Below are 20,439 nucleotides of genomic sequence, written 5' to 3' on the forward strand. Positions count from 1 at the left end.
TGCTTTCCACCTGATAGGGTTGTTTGGATTTATCTCCCACTAGCTGAGAGTCTCTCCATAGGCTGTATCCTAAACTGCTCCCATGACAGATAAACAAGATCCTTTAAGCAGAACTACAGTACCTGCACCCCAACAACTCCCATTATCTTCATCTGTAAAGTACACACATGCTCACATTTGTTGGTACCCTTACGTCTCATTGAAATACTTCATTCCTCCTGAAAAGTGGTGAAATTAAAAGTTATTTTATCATCTATACTTGCATGCCTTTGGTATGTCATAGAATAATGCAAAAAGAAGCTGTGAAAAGAGATGAGTCACTGCTTATTTTACAAAGATATTCTAAAATGGCTGGACACATTTGTTGGTACCCCTTAGAAAAGATAATCAATCATTGGATTATAGTGATATTTCAAACTAATTAGTTTCTTTAATTAGTATCACAAATGTCTCCAATCTTGTAATCAGTCATTCAGCCTATTTAAATGGAGAAAAGTAGTCACTGTGCTGTTTGGTATCATTGTGTGCACCACACTGAACATGGACCAGAGTAAAGTAGTCACTGTGCTGTTTGGTATCATTGTGTGCACCACACTGAACATGGACCAGAGTAAAGTAGTCACTGAGCTGTATGGTATCATTGTGTGCACCACACTGAACATGGACCAGAGTAAAGTAGTCACTGTGCTGTATGGTATCATTGTGTGCACCACACTGAACATGGACCAGAGTAAAGTAGTCACTGTGCTGTATGGTATCATTGTGTGCACCACACTGAACATGGACCAGAGTAAAGTAGTCACTGTGCTGTTTGGTATCATTGTGTTCACCACACTGAACATGGACCAGAGTAAAGTAGTCACTGTGCTGTATGGTATCATTGTGTGCACCACACTGAACATGGACCAGAGTAAAGTAGTCACTGTGCTGTATGGTATCATTGTGTGCACCACACTGAACATGGACCAGAGTAAAGTAGTCACTGTGCTGTTTGGTATCATTGTGTGCACCACACTGAACATGGACCAGAGTAAAGTAGTCACTGTGCTGTTTGGTATCATTGTGGTCACCACACTGAACATGGACCAGAGTAAAGTAGTCACTGAGCTGTATGGTATCATTGTGTGCACCACACTGAACATGGACCAGAGTAAAGTAGTCACTGAGCTGTATGGTATCATTGTGAGCACCACACTGAACATGGACCAGAGTAAAGTAGTCACTCAGCTGTATGGTATCATTGTGTGCACCACACTGAACATGGACCAGAGTAAAGTAGTCACTGAGCTGTATGGTATCATTGTGTGCACCACACTGAACATGGACCAGAGTAAAGTAGTCACTGAGCTGTATGGTATCATTGTGTGCACCACACTGAACATGGACCAGAGTAAAGTAGTCACTGTGCTGTATGGTATCATTGTGTGCACCACACTGAACACGGACCAGAGTAAAGTAGTCTCTGTGCTGTTTGGTATCATTGTGGTCACCACACTGAACATGGACCAGAGTAAAGTAGTCACTGTTCTGTTTGGTATCATTGTGTTCACCACACTGAACATGGACCAGAGAAAGCAAAGGAGAGATTTGTCTGAGGAGATCAGAAAGAAAAGCATGGTAAAGGTTAAAGGCTACAAGACCATCATCAAGCAGCTTGATGTTCCTGTGACAACAGTTGCAAAAATTATGAAGAAGTTTAAGGTCCATGGAACTGTAGCCAACCTCCCTGGGTGCGGCCGCACGAGGAAAATCGACCCCAGGTTGAACAGAAGGATAGTGTGAATGGTAGAAAAAAAACAAGGATAACTGCCAGAAATACAAGGTGAACTCCAAGGTGAAGGTACGTCAGTTTCTGATCGCACCCTCCGTTGCTTTTTGAGCGAAAGTGGGTTCCATGGAAGAAGACCCAGGAGAACTCCACTTGTAAAAGAAAAACATAAAAAAGACAGACTGGAATTTGGAAAGCATATTGACAAGCCACAATCCTTCTGGGAGAATGTCCTTTGGATAGCTGAGTCAAAACTGGAGCTTTTTGGCAAGTCACATCAGCTCTACGTTCACAGAGGAAAAACGGAAGCTTTCAAAGAAAAGAACACCATACCTACAGTGAAACATGGAGGAGACTCGGTTCTGTTTTGGGGCTGTTTCGCTGTGCCTGGCACAGGGTTCCTTGAATCTGTGCAGGGCACAATGAAATCTCAAGACTATCAAGGCATTCTGGAGCAAAACGCACTTCCCAGTGTCAGAAAGCTCTGTCTCAGTCTCAGGTCATGGGTCCTCCAATAGGATAATGACCCAAAACACACAGCTAAAAGCACACAAGAATGGATAACAACAAAACATTGGACTATTCTGAAGTGTCTTCTATGAGTCCTGATCTGAATCCTATCGAACATCTATGGAAAGAGCTGAAACTTGCAGTCTGGAGAAGGCACCCATCAATCCTGAGACAGCTGGAGCAGTTTGCTCAGGAAGAGTGGGCCAAACTACATGTTAACAGATGCAGTCTCATTGAGAGCTATAGAAAACGTTTGATTGCAGTGATTGCCTCTAAAAGTTGTGCAACAAAATATTAAGGGTCCCAATGGAACCTACCTAGGATGTCACCTATTGAACAACTCTGCCACGCAGACCAACCACTGTTCAAGACCATTTCCCGTGCTTACAATGTTCTTATGTCAGGACTAACACTGCCTGGGCTAGATAAACCCCGACTTAGATGGGAGAAAGATCTGGGTATTGATCTTGATGAGGATCTATGGAGTGCCCTATGCAGGTATGGTGTTACATCCACATTGAACTCCAGATACAGACTGATCCAGTTTAATTTCCTCCATCAGCTCTATATCACCCCATCTAGACTGCACAAGTTCAACCCAGATATCTCCTCCCTATGTTTTAGATGTGGCTCAGATGAAGGAACATTCCTCCATTCCACTTGGCAGTGTTCAAAACTACACGGTTTCTGGCAGGGGGTATGCGATACCATATCCTCAATTCACGGGGTTGCATTCCCTTTAGACCCGGAGGTCTGTCTACTGGGTAACTTTACTAACACCAATCTTAGGCAAAGCCATACTATAAAGCTAACAGAAATATTGCTAGCGATTGCCAAGAAATGTATTGCCTTGAAATGGAAATTGGATTCCTCCCTGCCAGTTGCAATGTGGCTTTCGGAAGTTAATAGTTGTATCCCTTTGGAGAAAATCACTTACCGCTTGAGGAATAAGTTAAAGACATTTTACAGAATTTGGCAACCTTTTATTGACTATATGGAGAATCTCCCCCCACATCTCATTGATTGAATCTATATATAATCCTCACATAATGTTTCACACATAATGTATAATATGTAGCCTACGGCAGGTGATCAAATGTCTCATAATGTATAATATGTAGCCTACGGCAGGTGATCAAATGTCTCATAATGTATAATATGTAGCCTACGGCAGGTGATCAAATGTCTCATAATGTATAATATGTAGCCTATGGCAGGTGATCAAATGTCTCATAATGTATAATATGTAGCCTACGGCAGGTGATCAAATGTCTCATAATGTATAATATGTAGCCTACGGCAGGTGATCAAATGTCTCATAATGTATAATATGTAGCCTGCAGGTGATCAAATGTCTCATAATGTATAATATGTAGCCTATGGCAGGTGATCAAATGTCTCATAATGTATAATATGTAGCCTATGGCAGGTGATCAAATGTCTCATAATGTATAATATGTAGCCTACGGCAGGTGATCAAATGTCTCATAATGTATAATATGTAGCCTACGGCAGGTGATCAAATGTCTCATAATGTATAATATGTAGCCTACGGCAGGTGATCAAATGTCTCATAATGTATAATATGTAGCCTACGGCAGGTGATCAAATGTCTCATAATGTATAATATGTAGCCTACGGCAGGTGATCCAATGTCTCGTTATTTTGTTATTTTTTTATTATTGTATGTTTGTTTATATAATTATAATTATAATTTATTTTTGTTACGTTCATCTGATACTGTCACTTTGTCCTATTGTTGTCTAATATCTTTTCACTTTTGTTTGGAATGTTCTTAATTGGAAAATGCAAAAATAAAATATTTAAAAAAATAAAATAAAAAATATTAAGGGTCCCATTTTTGTTCATGCCATTTTCATTTGTTTTATTATTTACAATATTATGTTGAATAAAACAATTATATTAAATATGGAATAAACAATGGAATAAACAAACAAACAATTACTTCTGTAAGTTTTTTCAGAGAAAATTGTGCAATCTTCGTTTTTTATGAGGGGTACCAACAAATTTGAGCACGTCTGTAACAGAACCCTACCCTGTTTAACAGTGTGTAATGTAACGGAACCCGACCCTGTTTAACAGTGTGTAATGTAAGGGAACCCTACCCTGTTTAACAGTGTGTAATGTAACGGAACCCTACCCTGTTTAACAGTGTGTATTGTAAGGGAACCCTACCCTGTTTAACAGTGTGTAATGTAAAGGAACCCTACCCTGTTTAATAGTGTGTAATGTAACCCTACCCTATTTACCAGTGTGAAATGTAACCCTACCCTGTTTACCAGTGTGTAATGTAACCCTACCCTGTTTAACAGTGTGTAATGTAACCCTACCCTGTTTACCAGTGTGTAATGTAACCCTACCCTGTTTACCAGTGTGTAATGTAACCCTACCCTGTTTAACAGTGTGTAATGTAACCCTACCCTGTTTACCAGTGTGTAATGTAACCCTACCCTGTTTACCAGTGTGTAATGTAACCCTACCCTGTTTAACAGTGTGTAATGTAACCCTACCCTGTTTAATAGTGTGTAATGTAACGGAACCCTACCGTTTAACAGTGTGTAATGTAACGGAACCATACCCTGTTTAACAGTGTGTAATGTAACGGAACCCTACCCTGTTTAACAGTGTGTAATGTAACGGAACCCTACCCTGTTTAACAGTGTGTAATGTAACGGAACCCTACCCTGTTTAACAGTGTGTAATGTAATGTAACGGAACCCTACCCTGTTTAACAGTGTGTAATGTAACGGAACCCTACCCTGTTTAACAGTGTGTAATGTAACGGAACCCTACCCTGTTTAACAGTGTGTAATGTAACGGAACCATACCCTGTTTAACAGTGTGTAATGTAACGGAACCCTACCCTGTTTAACAGTGTGTAATGTAGCGGAACCCTACCCTGTTTAACAGTGTGTGATGTAACGGAACCCTACCCTGTTTAACAGTGTGTAACGTAACCCTACCCTGTTTAACAGTGTGTAATGTAACGGAACCCTACCCTGTTTAACAGTGTGTAATGTAACGGAACCCTACCCTGTTTAACAGTGTGTAATGTAACGGAACCCTACCCTGTTTAACAGTGTGTAATGTAACGGAACCCTACCCTGTTTAACAGGGTGTAATGTAACGGAACCCTACCCTGTTTAACAGTGTGTAATGTAACGGAACCCTACCCTGTTTAACAGTGTGTAATGTAACGGAACCCTACCCTGTTTAACAGTGTGTAATGTAACGGAACCATACCCTGTTTAACAGTGTGTAATGTAACGGAACCCTACCCTGTTTAACAGTGTGTAATGTAACCCTACCCTGTTTAACAGTGTGTAATGTAACCCTACCCTGTTTAACAGTGTGTCATGTAGCGGAACCCTACCCTGTTTAACAGTATGTAACGTAACCCTACCCTGTTTAACAGTGTGTAATGTAATGTAACGGAACCCTACCCTGTTTAACAGTGTGTAATGTAACGGAACCCTACCCTGTTTAACAGTATGTAACGGAACGGAACCCTGCCCTGTTTAACAGTGTGTAATGTAACGGAACCCTACCCTGTTTAACAGTGTGTAACGGAACCCTACCCTGTTTAACAGTGTGTAATGTAATGTAACGGAACCCTACCCTGTTTAACAGTGTGTAATGTAACGGAACCCTACCCTGTTTAACAGTGTGTAACGTAACGGAACCCTGCCCTGTTTAACAGTGTGTAACGTAACGGAACCCTGCCCTGTTTAACAGTGTGTAATGTAACGGAACCCTGCCCTGTTTAACAGTGTGTAATGTAACGGAACCCTGCCCTGTTTAACAGTGTGTAATATAGTAGGGTAATAAAGTCTGTAGCACCACAGACTGGCTGTTCCCACATCAGACACATCCTCCTCAGCTCACTGTGTCTCTCTCTGTCTCCCTCATGACGAACATCATCTGGGAGTGATGGTCCGCTAGGGGCCTCCCACCACCATGGAACGGGAGTGGCTGATTGGCCAGCTTGTCCTGGTTGTCAGAAGCTGAATGTGTGAACGTACAGTGAGGAAATGCAGACAGACAGGGGAGGAATGGGATTGAGGAGGCCTTTCAAGAACAAAAGGAAAACAGAGATGATGTAATCCCTGTGGGGATATAGATGCCGGATGGAGCTCCATATCTATGGTGTAATAGGAGGATAGACCAATGAGAAACATATGCCATTGTTTTGCTTCACATCCTGTGTTGGAAAATGTTGTTTCAACTGGAGGGTAGACTGGTTAAAGGAAGGACAGGAGGATACACATATAAGAGTTGAGGAATATGTTAGCCACTTGCTTTGAGGCATCCCAATCACTTGAACCCACCCCCACACACACACACACACGCGCACACACACACACAGGGCCAGATGTCAGTCACAGACCTCTTGGGCAGGGAGTGACCCAACTGTTATGTAAATAATTTACTCTAAAACTTCCTTCCTTCTTTTTGCCCCAACGCTAACATGAGTGCAGGTCTAGCAATAGAAACTTACTCAGCAAAACAAGACAAGGGACTCGTGCCAAGACTGCAATTACTTGTCACCCCTCAACCTTGTACCACCACCTCTCTACCTCCCTGCACCAGACTCCATTTTATGGTACACTGCAGTGGAATGACTCCATGTGCAGTATGTATAGGAAAGCACATTGGATGAGTTAAGACTGTAACTCCATAATGATATGATAGTCACAACATATCAGTTGACGATATTAACTAATGGATGAATTGATCCAATACAGCTGCAGTATTCTGTGACAGCACTTCAACTCACACTTTGTCTGTGTACGTTGGGGCCGAGGTCTTCCGTGCAGTGAGGATGACGATGGTGAAGACGGCTATGAGGAAGAGGGCGAGGACAGCCCCCATCACTGCCCCTGCCACAGCAACAGAGTTCGCCCTCTTTTCCTGAGACTGGTCTGGAACAGAACACAGACGGATGATATGAAACAGCAGACACAACCCCACATCAGAGCAGTGTAGAAATCATGCGGCAAAACATTTGACTATACAAATCCAGGAGCATTCTAACAGTATATAGCCGCATTCACACAGGCAACCCAATTCTGATATTTGTTTCACTAATTGGTCTTTTGACCAATCAGATCCACTCTGAAAATGATCTGATGTGAAAAGATCTCCGTTTCGCTTGGTCAAAAGATCTGTATTGGGCTGCCGGTGTAAACACAGCCTAAATGTAAGAAGCTGTGTGTGTGTGTGTGGGAGAGAGATAGAGAGATCTGCAGGCAGGTTGCTGACTGTCTCCCAGCAGTATGAACTACAGTAACTCAAGTGTGATTAGGGGCACCATGCTGCTCCTCTTAAAGCCCTGCTTCTGTAGTCTCTCCCCTGCAGCTCCCCCATACTTCAATGGGCCTCATTCACTTTTCACCTCAGCCTCCCTCTATCCATCTCTCTCTCTCTCCAAATCTTTCTTCCTGCTCCTGCTCATGTTGTGTGTAATGTGGTCTCGTTATCCTCCATGTCGGGGGTCTGGAGAGGAGATTTGCAATGATCACGATTAATTAAGATGAATTAAAATCACAGAACCTTATACAACCTAGTGGCATACAACCTAGTGGACCTTATGGGTCCCGGTCAAACATAACGTTGTATTTGTTAGTTAGTTGCATGGAAAGAAGCAGCCTTAAGACACTGAGCGGAGAGGGGGGGGCGAGAGAGTGACAGACAAGTCAAGTTGCTTAGCTCTTGAGCGGTAGAAAAATCTATAATCTGCAGAGACGAGAATCCAAAATAACATGTCAATTACGATGCAGAACAAACAGCGTGGGACCTTGGGGTGACCCCCCCCCCTATCCTTCGCTCTCCCTCAATACACACCTCACATGACCGACAATAGGGGGTATTGGATTTAGCAGTAGCGCAGGGAGAGATTACGTTTCACTACAGAGCAGTGAAGAACACAGCCTCTTGAGTGAGATGCGCAAGGGAAAATTAGAGGGATTAGCCAGACGTTCCATGAAGGGCTATAGTAACTCCTTTTGATAACCATGACAGCAGATGATGAGTCAAGTACAATGACCTTAAGACTCTGTTCTCTCTGCCCATTTCAAGCTAACGTACATCTGACCAGACAAGGCAAGAGGGGATATACTGCTCCTATGAGTGGGGTGGTGGTAATGGCAGACAGACGTGTAGGTGAGAGGAGTGGTGTGTGTGTGGCTGTCAGGGATGATCACAAGGATCCTGATTATCAAGCACTAATGGCTCAGACACACCAATAGTGTTTGCTGGTGAGAGTACTCAGCACCTCTGAAAGTAATTTGTGAACCGAGTGCACACCGATTTTACATGTAGAATCACGTGAAAAAATATTGTCAGTCAGACTTCTGCAGTGGATGGTCCCTAAAACACAACACACTGATAAATCAGCAGACTAATGCTAGATCCACATTCGGTGTGATGTGCACAAGCCTTAAGGGTCCTGATTCTCTAGCTCTAAGGCTGCCATGGCCAACACTTTAGAGGATCTGATAGACACTACATCCCGCCGACACATTCCCAAACTGCAACCTGACCCAGGTAGAGGCTTAATCCTGTCTCAGGTTCTCAGTCTACTTATCCACTCCTCTCAGAACAGTGCTGACAGACAAAACCCAACTCAAACCCCTCTAAAGGGACAGCGGGAATCAGAGGTGTATGACCACAACAGTTCCTACCCCAGGTCAGGGCAAACCTAAACCCCAGGTGACTGAACACACCTCACTGACCTACAGAGGTCAAACTGAGAAAAAAAATCTCAACAGCAAGGTCAAGGGTCATGTGGTTACCGGGACATCAGCGAGCTCTGAGGAAGCAGATGCTTATGTAGTGGGCGGATCATCAGATGGGACGAGGCGGCGGGACAGGAAGAGTGCGGGTGGTCGTGGTCTGTCAACCTCTCAGGCATCTGTCCCAATTAGACACCAGCTAGCTGCACAGTGGGATACAGTGCTAGTGGTCCCCACTACTCTATTTGTTGCAGTCGAACTCCATCTTCATTTAAAACTGATTCCTAAATTAAACATTTTCACATGAATTTAGATTGTACACTACCCTGCAGTCTGTGTTGTGGGTCGACTCTGGTTCGTAAAGTATCCCTAGAATCTCTTCATATCTGCTGAAGGTGATAAGACAAATCAATGAATAGATTTTTTTATATGGGGGTTTCAACATAATTCAAGCATAACAGACTGAAAATCATTACTGCTGGAGAGCTGGTGCTAAATCAACAGCCCACTCTGTACAATAGAATCAGGCATGTTCCAGTCCAAGGTGAATGAGACCTTGAACAACTTTCATGGACAGAATCTACTGAAATAAGAGCTGAGCAGAAAGAAGATGTGGTGATGACATTCACTAACACAATGCCAAGGTCAAATGATTTCTTAACCCCGCAGAGCCCACTCTATGCAACTGTCAGCTTGTCATAAAGGGCCATTTCATGTCTGATGGCCAAACCTCTCATTTTCCCATCCTTCAACAGCCCCTTTAACCTTGCTCCCTCCTCTCTCTCGGTCTGCAGGTACATGCGGTGGGGTCCTAATGGAGCCCGCCTGTCACCAGCTCCAGATGAGACTGTTGCCATGGGGACAGAGTCAATGGCCCGGAGAGGGGGAGCTCAGGGGCAGATATAAACACTAACCACTTGATTTCACCAGCTGTGAGATACTGGGAGAGAGGCACAGGGGAAATTCACAAAGGAGACAAGCTGTAGAGGGGAGCAGGGGGCAAATTCTGTTCTGTCACAAAGCCAGACGAGAGTTGACAAGAGAACCAGAGAGGGGAAAGAGACTAAAGACGAGAGGTTTTTTTGATCTCTGCTGACTTCTACAGAAAGCATTGAGAGAGGCTGAGGAAGAGAGAGGGGAGGAAGGGAAAAATGGGCAGCAGTCAAATAGAGCAAAAACCAAATGAAATCTCATATTGCAACGCTGGCTTGTGATAGTGGCAGTAACATGCTATGGATTTGTTTGGAAGATTTTACTCTGCGAGTGTGTGCTCTCCATGTGATGCACCGGAGCACAGGCTGTATGATGAGTGAGGGAGCTAAAGATGACGTCACCTTGAAGAGCACAGGGAGGAGAATCATCACTTCGAGAGTACAGTAGCTACCCGAGGAAGCTTGTTTAGGAGCTCAGATCAGTCAGGAAATGCAAATCACAGAAAAAAAGGTGCTTTATTGAAAACACAAGTATTTCAAAAAAAATATGTACAAAATAATGCTTGTTGTCATTGATGATACAACATGTGATTATTTTAAATGTTTTCTTGCATTATATATTTTTAGACTTACAGTAGCTCTTCTCTTATATACAAAACAAGCATGAACACAATGGGAAGGTGCTTGCAAGGAGAATGTGAAATACAGTTGGAGGTTGACCCTGGTGAGGTGGTGGGGTGCTCCACTCTCCATTCTCACAGACTTTGTACAAGAACTAAACAAAACCATCTGGAAGTCCAAAAATCCCCACTTCATTTTCTTATATACCATGCACACTTAAAGGGATAGTTCACCCAAATTACACATTGGTTTCCTTACCCTGTAAGCAGTCTATGGACAAGGTATGACAAAAATCCATGCTTTCCCAGGCACTGTTTCCACAAGCTAATGTTTTAGAATTTTGTGGGACAACTCCCATTCAAGTCATGGGAACGATATTAGCATTTGTCACGCATCATGTCCAAATCATCCAAAAGTATCTCAAATTGATTGTGAAGCTCAACAAAGTCACTTCTAGATGATCTGAATATAAACCAAAGCATGGATTTCTGTCATACCTTGTCCATAGACTGCTTACAGGGTAAGGAACCCAATCTATCCCTTTAACTCCGCTGCTCTGACAGAAAACTGCCATATAGGAACTGTACAATAAGATAATCATTGTTTTAGCTTAGCTCAGCTTTGTTCAGGTGTTTTGCAACTCAGACTTTGCAAAATGTCATTCATTGTATGAGCAAAAATAATGCTATCGTCAGAGAATAGAGAAAAGAGGATATGCCACAAAAACAGAATGACTCGATCAAAACATTGAAAAAAACAAAGAAAAAAACAAACAAAGGCAACAAACATCTCACTCAACAGAGGATGAAACGGGCCTTGCACTTCTGTCTGTACATTTTACTTGATTACTTTACTGCTCTTCTGGGATAAGGCACCGGTCACATAACTGAACCCAGAGCAGTGAGTAACAGAGGAAATCTCACTAGACAGAACAACGATTCTCTATTTACTTCACAGTAGCACAGCTGAAATAACAACAGGAAGTAGAAGTATTATGCCCATTCACTGTTTTCTAAACAGCCTTTAAACATAGACAGTCTATACATCGTACTCTATTTCTATGAGCATTTCAGATGATATATAGAAAAGCACACACAAATCGAGAGGAAGGTGCTGACAGAAAGCATGTAGCTCCTGAACATACAGACCCCCCCCCCCCCCCATCTGTGAAAAGGGACCTCTAGTTGAATATGTTTTAATTCTATTAAGGGCTGAACATCTCTGTATGAAGAGGTGATATACAACAAGTCAACTAATACTCAGTTGTAACTCGTTAGTTATCATTACTGTCCTGCTATCTGAGACGGACCATCACACTGATACAGAACATTGCAGGAAGTAGTTCTAACCTACGCCATCCTGCTGCAATGACAGCATCTAACGCTATGTGACAATATTGACCAGGTTGGCACTGGTACTAATAATACACTCACACATACGCGTGTAACAGCACATAATGACAATAATGTTTTGTGATTTGTATCCGTGCTATCCACGTAGCAACTGCAACACATGTATGTGCCAGAAAGCTGTACATTCTTTTCCCTTTCTGTGGGTACCAAACCACAGACCAAGAAGAAATGAAATCTGGAATAACAAGTAAATACTGTCCACTTTTTCCTCTTTCCTTCCTCCAATACAGATTCCCGAAAAATGACTTCATTTCATTTAAAGAATCATGAACTGAAAAGGAGCAAGAGTTCTGCCTTTGTTTACAAAGTAATTAACATAAAAAGGAAAATTGCTGCAGGCTTGCAATCAAAACAATACCACAAGGCCTACCCAGTAGTGCATGTGTAGTGAACTGTGAGCCACATTAACTAGTTAACAGATTTGTCCTCTAGTTCAGAATGAAGGCAATCCACACACCTCCCATGATGAGGATCAGAATCAGAGGAAAACACCTCCCATATGAGGATCAGAATCAGAGGAAAACACCTCCCGTATGAGGATCAGAATCAGAGGAAAACACCTCCCGTATGTGGATCAGAATCAGAGGAAAACACCTCCCGTATGAGGATCAGAATCAGAGGAAAACACCTCCCGTATGAGGATCAGAATCAGAGGAAAACACCTCCCATATGAGGATCAGAATCAGAGGAAAACACCTCCCATATGAGGATCAGAATCAGAGGAAAACACCTCCCATATGAGGATCAGAGGAAAACACCTCCCGTATGAGGATCATCAGGAAAACACCTCCCGTATGAGGATCAGAATCAGGAAAACACCTCCCCTCCCGTATGAGGATCAGAGGAAAACACCTCCCGTATGAGGATCAGAGGAAAACACCTCCCGTATGAGGATCAGAATCAGAGGAAAACACCCCCTGTATGAGGATCAGAATCAGAGGAAAACACCTCCTGTATGAGGATCAGAGGAAAACACCTCCTGTATGAGGATCAGAGGAAAACACCTCCCGTATGAGGATCAGAGGAAAACACCTCCCGTATGAGGATCAGAGGAAAACACCTCCCGTATGAGGATCAGAATCAGAGGAAAACACCTCCCGTATGAGGATCAGAATCAGAGGAAAACACCTCCCGTATGAGGATCAGAATCAGAGGAAAACACCTCCCGTATGAGGATCAGAATCAGAGGAAAACACCTCCCGTATGAGGATCAGAATCAGAGGAAAACACCTCCTGTATGAGGATCAGAGGAAAACACCTCCTGTATGAGGATCAGAGGAAAACACCTCCTGTATGAGGATCAGAGGAAAACACCTCCTGTATGAGGATCAGAGGAAAACACCTCCTGTATGAGGATCAGAGGAAAACACCTCCTGTATGAGGATCAGAGGAAAACACCTCCTGTATGAGGATCAGAGGAAAACACCTCCTGTATGAGGATCAGAAGAAAACACCTCCTGTATGAGGATCAGAAGAAAACACCTCCTGTATGAGGATCAGAATCAGAGGAAAATAGCTTGTGTATGAGAAATGAAAAAACATGTTGAAAGAGAAAACTACAGTATAAAGACAATGTCCAAACATGAGCTTGTGAGAGAGAGAGAGAGAGAGAGAGAGAGAGAGAGAGAGAGAGAGAGAGAGAGAGAGAGAGAGAGTAGAGAGGCAGAACATGTGAGTATTCTCTTTTCTTAAATAATGTATGAAATCCTCCTGTGATTTCTGCGCTGTGGTCTCTCTTCTCTCTGGTGGCAGAGTCTGTTGGCAGGGTAGCGTGCCTGGTGGTGGTGGGATCAGACGTACCACTCCCTGCGTGAGATCACTGAGCCATCCATATGGGAGACATAGTCCCCCTCAGCCCCGCTGTCATAGCAGTCATCCGACAGGTAGGGGGAGCCAGTGCTCAGTGGGTGTGATGGGGCAGCATATCTAGCATGGCCTGTCTGGTGTGGGCTGGGGTAGCTACGCAGGTGGTCTCCGTTTCTCATCGCCCTCGTGAGGCCGTTGGGCTGGCACTCCGGTTCTCTTTGGTTGTTTATGATGGTTGTTGATGTTGGATGCAGGTGGAGGCGTTCACGGTCCCGCACGTGGTTGCGTTCGCGGTCGCCCCACTCTTCGCGGTCCTTGTCTAGGTAGACGTTATTTTCAGGCTTAGTAGGGTGGAGCTTGTGCTGTGGAGGAGCCTTCTGCATGTCTGAAGGCCCTAGGTACTGCTTAGTGTAGTAGTCCCCGCGGAAGGTCTGTCGTTGTCGTAGGTAACAGACCCCGCCCACTACCAGCAGCAGAAGGAGGAACAAGGCTCCGCCCACAGCCCCGCCCACAATGGTGCCCAGGTGGTTGTCGGGGGGCAGGGCTGCCAGGGTGGGGGAGGTGAAGACCCGTCGCTTGTCTCCCACAGAGGTGGATGAGGAGGCAGAGCCGGTTAGGACAGGCGCAGGGGTGGTGGAGGGCATGGAGGTGGTGGGAGGATCTAATGGAGGGAGGCAGGGAGGGAGGAGTAAATGGGAAAAGGAGGGTCAGGAAGTGAGGTAGGAGCAGAGGGGGAAAGGAGGGTCAGGGAGGGAGAGAGGAGCAGAGGGGAAAGGAGGGTCAGGGAGGGAGGTAGGAGCAGAGGGGAAAGGAGGGTCAGGGAGAGAGGTAGGAGCAGAGGGGAAAAGGAGGGTCAGTGGAGGGAGGTAGGAGCAGAGGGGAAAGGAGGGTCAGGGAGGGAGGTAGGAGTAGAGGGGGAAAGGAGGGTCAGTGGAGGGAGGTAGGAGTAGAGGGAAAAGGAGGGTCAGTGGAGGAGGTAGGAGCAAAGGGAAAGGAGGGTCAGGGAGGGAGGTAGGAGCAGAGGGGGAAAGGAGGGTCAGGGAGGGAGGTAGGAGCAAAGGGGGAAAGGAGGGTCAGGGAGGGAGGTAGGAGCAGGGGGAAAGGAGGGTCAGTGGAGGGAGGTAGGAGTAGAGGGGAAAAGGAGGGTCAGGGAGGGAGGTAGGAGTAGAGGGGGAAAGGAGGGTCAGGGAGGGAGGTAGGAGTAGAGGGAAAAGGATGGTCAGGGAGGGAGGTAGGAGTAGAGGGAAAAGGAGGGTCAGGGAGGGAGGTAGGAGTAGAGGGGGAAAGGAGGGTCAGGGAGGGAGGGATGGAAATACAGACAGAAAAGTAGAGAATGTCAATGCCAACTACATCAGCATATTATTGAAAGGGGATAGGTTGACATGAAAACACTACCAACATTTCTACATCTAAAATGACATGTTCATAACAGCCTCTGGCTTGCATTGGCATGTTGTCTGTACAAAGTATGTTGTTACGTCTTGACATACCACTTGAGGATAGAAGTTCCCTTTCAAAACGTATAGATGTGGTAAATTAAGTTGATGTCTTGGGACTGAGCTAATGTACCCAAAATGACATGCAGTCTATAGCAGCCAAGTGTGCTGTAGGCAGAGCTGTAGCAATCCAGAGACTGAGACGGTTTCGTGATTAGTGTCATAATGGTCAATGGAAAAGTACGGTAAGGCAGAGGGATGTTGATGTTACTAGTCTAGGAACCAGAGATGAGTGATCAGGAAACTAAATCATCTACAAAGCAAAAACACATTTTTAAACAAATCATCAATTGAAGTGAATGTTGCCTGGCTTTTGTTAGTGTCTTATTTGAAGCAGTACTGTATAAGTGGTTAATAATGCTGACAACTAGAGGCACCATGACATACAACACAGTCAGTTACTATTTTCCTTGTCTGTAAATCTATGCAAGAGAAGATTTGTTCCGGATGGCACAGATCTACTGTTAGGTTTGAGGGACACTCACATGACGTGCTGTAGCTACCTCCATTAAAATCAGGTCGAATTAACTAACCGATTAACACTTTAATGCTGTGCCTGTTATGTGGGCTTATGGAGGGCTTTATGAAGAGAGTATGTTGAGCATTTCAAATAAAGACAAAACATGTCATTGCCAGTGATAAATGTTGTGAGGCAATGATAGGTAGGAGGGAGGGGATGTCTAGAATAGAGTCAGCACTAAATGTTAGGGGCTTGGAGATATGGGAAGGACTAAAATGGTAGGGACTGGATCAGGGATGGATACTTGGGTAAAGGGATCGGCAAAAAGGGGCGAATCACTCCTTCACAATTCAGCCAATTTGAACAACTGTTTTGGGCATATGCGTTAATGACTTGATCCAGATCTTCAAATACTCCCTAGAATGTTCTTTGGGCCAGATGAACCATGATCAAGCACCCGTCATCAACAGCTTAGTATCACAGATGGGACATGCTGTTACGTCTCTGGTCAATCTGCTCTCCTTATTCTGTCTGGACTTGCCGAGTCTGTATTGAACCATTGTGGTTATGGTTGGATTAGGACTCTGAGTGACGTGTCCACTGCTTCATGTGCCAACGGTTCCCTTTAAAAGTGTTGTTGTAAAGTTGTTCAAACAGGGACATAAGATGACACCGCAGTCTTAGTTCCTAGTTCCAGGTCAGATGTCTGTAGAGATATCGATCTCTGGCGTCATGGCCCTGTGAATTCCATTTGAATCATATGAATTATGCGACACCACGTGGAGACACTGCACGAATGTGTGGGCGGGCACACACACACACCTCCCAGAGGCGTGCACACAGCGAAAACACACCACACACAAAACCACAGAGCTCCTCTCAAAGGGAAAAGCAACAAAAAAGGTTGAATAAATAATGAATAGGAGTTGAAAAGAGCTGGTGAATGTTATGAATCTGGGACATCCTCATCTCAGTCAAGGCTACACGTTTCTGCCTTTCACTCTGTGACAAAGAGAGGGAGGGAAGAGAGACAGAAAGAGGTAGAGATAGAGGAGAGGGAAAAAGCAGAGAGAGAGAGGGAGAGAGATGGAGCATAGAGACAGATGTACAGTAGTCAACGTGATATTGAAATGAAAGCTCCATTAAGGAGGGGAAGAGAGGTTTACGGCCAAAAGGGTTCATATTGCACAGCAGAGAGACAGAGACACAGGCCAGGCCAGGCCAGGGGAATGACAGAGGAGACACAGCAGAGAGACAGAGACACAGGCCAGGCCAGGGGAATGACAGAGGAGACACAGCAGAGAGACAGAGACACAGGCCAGGCCAGGGGAATGACAGAGGAGACACAGCAGAGAGACAGAGACACAGGCCAGGCCAGGGGAATGACAGAGGAGACACAGCAGAGAGACAGAGACACAGGCCAGGCCAGGCCAGGGGAATGACAGAGGAGACACAGCAGAGAGACAGAGACACAGGCCAGGCCAGGCCAGGGGAATGACAGAGGAGACACAGCAGAGAGACAGAGACACAGGCCAGGCCAGGCCAGGGGAATGACAGAGGAGACACAGCAGAGAGACAGAGACACAGGCCAGGCCAGGACAGAGGGAATGACAGAGACAGAGACACAGGCCAGGCCAGGCCAGGGAATGACAGAGGAGACAGCAGAGAGACAGAGACACAGGCCAGGCCAGGCCAGGGAATGACAGAGGAGACACAGCAGAGAGCAGTGACAGAGACACAGGCCAGGCCAGGGAATGAATGACAGCAGAGGAGACACAGCAGAGAGACAGAGACACAGGCCAGGCCAGGGGAATGACAGAGGAGACACAGCAGACAGAGACACAGGCCAGGCCAGGGAATGACAGAGGAGACACAGCAGACAGGCCAGGCCAGGAATGGAATGACAGAGGAGACACAGCAGAGAGACAGAGACAGACACAGCAGAGAGACAGGCCAGGCCAGGGAATGACAGAGGAGACACAGCAGAGAGACAGAGACACAGGCCAGGCCAGGGGAATGACAGAGGAGACACAGCAGAGAGACAGAGACACAGGCCAGGCCAGGCCAGGGGAATGACAGAGGAGACACAGCAGAGAGACAGAGACACAGGCCAGGCCAGGGGAATGACAGAGGAGACACAGCAGAGAGACAGAGACACAGGCCAGGCCAGGCCAGGGGAATGACAGAGGAGACACAGCAGAGAGACAGAGACACAGGCCAGGCCAGGGGAATGACAGAGGAGACACAGCAGAGAGACAGAGACACAGGCCAGGCCAGGGGAATGACAGAGGAGACACAGCAGAGAGACAGAGACACAGGCCAGGCCAGGGGAATGACAGAGGAGACACAGCAGAGAGACAGAGACACAGGCCAGGCCAGGGGAATGACAGAGGAGACACAGCAGAGGAGAGTGGAGGAGTGAGTTAATGGTCTGGGGGATGAGCAGACATTGGTTTGGCCAAAGAACCAGGGAGATCTCCTCTCCTGTTGAAAATCTGGAGACCTAATCAAGACTAATCAGGGCCTCATTAAGACTCGTACATCTGAGGGCCGGAGATAAATTGGCCCTAACACAGCATGGCACCTCGCTTCATTTCAAACACACCCTCAAGCTTAGACAGACTGGGGTCAAGAATGACGAAATGCTGGACGGATCATGTTTTTTTATTTCATTTTTTTGTAAATGATGTTGTTACAAAACCATAACAATTAAAAAGTGTTTAGTAGCAGGAGCCACAAAGACAGCATTATATATTATATAAATCATGATTCATCTCTATGCTATTATGTTGACACCGAAAGCTTCAAGGCCACAATATGTTTAAAGTTCTCCCTAAGAGAGACAGGAAGAATACGTGTGGAATAACAAGCTGTGTGCACATTCAGCAGCGTTAGTTTCCTCCGCTCACCTTGTATGCGTATCCTCAGGTCCCTGCTGCGTAGGTTGATGTCATTGGCAACCTCACACCTGTAGACTCCAGAGTCATTCCATTGGAGGGGCCTCAGAAACAGCAAGGTGTTGTTCACTATCTCCACCCCTTCTGGCATTTTCCCGTCCAGTCTTGGATATCCACACACAATTACATTATACACAAACACTGGTTCAACGTTTAATCTGCAGTGGGAACAAATCTGTGCACATAAAAACACGAGTAGTGAGCGCACACGCTCACACACCTGATCCATGTGAAGTGGTGTGCTGGTGGGTTTGCGTTGGCTTTGCAGGTCAGTTGGATGTTCTCACGGCCCACATACCAGTCACCGTCATAACCTACAACCACGATGTCTGGGGCGTCTGCAGGGACACGGACACAGAGAAGGGGCAACAGACAGAACCTGAAAACGTGGAAAACTCAACCACCCCCAACCTTTTTGTGTGGAATTACATGAATCAATCAAATCTGATGAAATTCCAGCATCAAAGACACATACAGTACCAGTCAAAAGTGGACACACCTACTCATTCAAGGGTTTTTCTTTATTTTTTACTATTTTCTACATTGTAGAATAAAAGTGAAGACATCGAAACTATGAGAAAATAGATGATTCCATGTGTTATCCAAAAAAAGTGTTCAACAAATCAAAATATATTTTATATTTGAGATTCTTCAAAGTAGCCACCCTTTGCCTTGATGACAGCTTTGCACACTCTTGGCATTCTCTCGACCAGCTTCATGAGGAAGTCACCTGGAATGCATTTCAATTAACAGGTGTGTCTTGTTAAAAGTTAATTTGTGGAATTTCCTTCCTTCTTTATGCATTTGAGCCAATCAGTTGTGTTGTGACGAGGTAGGGGTGGTATACAGAAGATGATATTTATCAAATAGGGCTAAGTCCATGTTATGGCAAGAACAGCTCAAATAAGCAAAGAGAAATGAACGTGAAGGTCAATCAATATGGAAAATGTCAAGAACTTTGAACTTTTCTTCAAGTGCAGTCGCAAAAACCATCAAGCGCTATGATGAAACTCATGTGGCCTGCCACAGGAAAGGACGACCCAGAGTTCCCTCTGCTGCAGAGGATAAGTTCATCAGAGTTACCAGCCTCAGATTGCAGCCCAAATAAATGCTTCACGGAGTTAAAGTAACAGACACATCTCAACATCAACTGTTCAGAGGGGACTGTGTGAATCAGGCCTTCATGGTCAAATCGCTACAAAGAAACCACTACCAATACTAAGAGGAGACTTGCTTGGGCCAAGAAACACGAGCAATGGACATTACACCAGTGGAAATCTGTGCTTTGGTCTGATGAGTCCAAATTTGAGATTTTTGGTTCCAACCTCTGTGTCTTTGTGAGACACAGAGTAGGTGAATGGATGATCCCTGCATGTGTGGTTCCCACCGTGAAGCATGGAGTAGGTGGTGTGATGGTGTGGGGCTGCTTTGCTGGTGACATTGTCAGTGATTTATTTAAAATTCAAGGCACACTTAACCAGCATGGCTACCACAGCATTCTGCAGCGATACACCATCCCATCTGGTTTGAGCTTAGTGTTTTTCAACAGGGCAATGACCCAAAGGGCTATTTGACCAAGTAAGGGCTATTTGACCAAGGAGAGTGATGGAGTGCTGCATCAGATGACCTGGCCTCTACAAACACAATGTGTTATTTCCTAGTTGAGGTCTTCACAAAAAATTGTACAAATTAAGAAAAACCCTTGAATGAGTAGGTGTCCAA

General features: G+C 45.0%; 1 protein-coding gene across 2 annotated transcripts in view; it reads right to left on the reverse strand.

Moving 5' to 3' along the window:
• Window positions 1-20,439, reverse strand: part of LOC115135776 (nectin-3-like protein) — an 82,219-nt gene that overhangs the window by 3,769 nt on the left and 58,011 nt on the right. The window contains exons 4-6 of one of the 2 annotated variants that reach the window (XM_029670851.2): window positions 18,938-19,055; window positions 18,670-18,821; window positions 7,077-7,221 (exon numbers count right to left, since the gene is read on the reverse strand). In XM_029670851.2, the coding sequence (XP_029526711.1) occupies window positions 7,077-7,221; window positions 18,670-18,821; window positions 18,938-19,055 (415 nt within the window). Of the gene's footprint in view, window positions 1-7,076; window positions 7,222-13,658; window positions 14,466-18,669; window positions 18,822-18,937; window positions 19,056-20,439 lie in introns of those variants that run through there. The other variant, XM_029670850.2, reaches the window with a different exon arrangement.

This window comes from Oncorhynchus nerka, linkage group LG10 (genome assembly GCF_034236695.1).
Source record: "Oncorhynchus nerka isolate Pitt River linkage group LG10, Oner_Uvic_2.0, whole genome shotgun sequence".
Lineage (NCBI taxonomy): Eukaryota > Metazoa > Chordata > Actinopteri > Salmoniformes > Salmonidae > Oncorhynchus > Oncorhynchus nerka.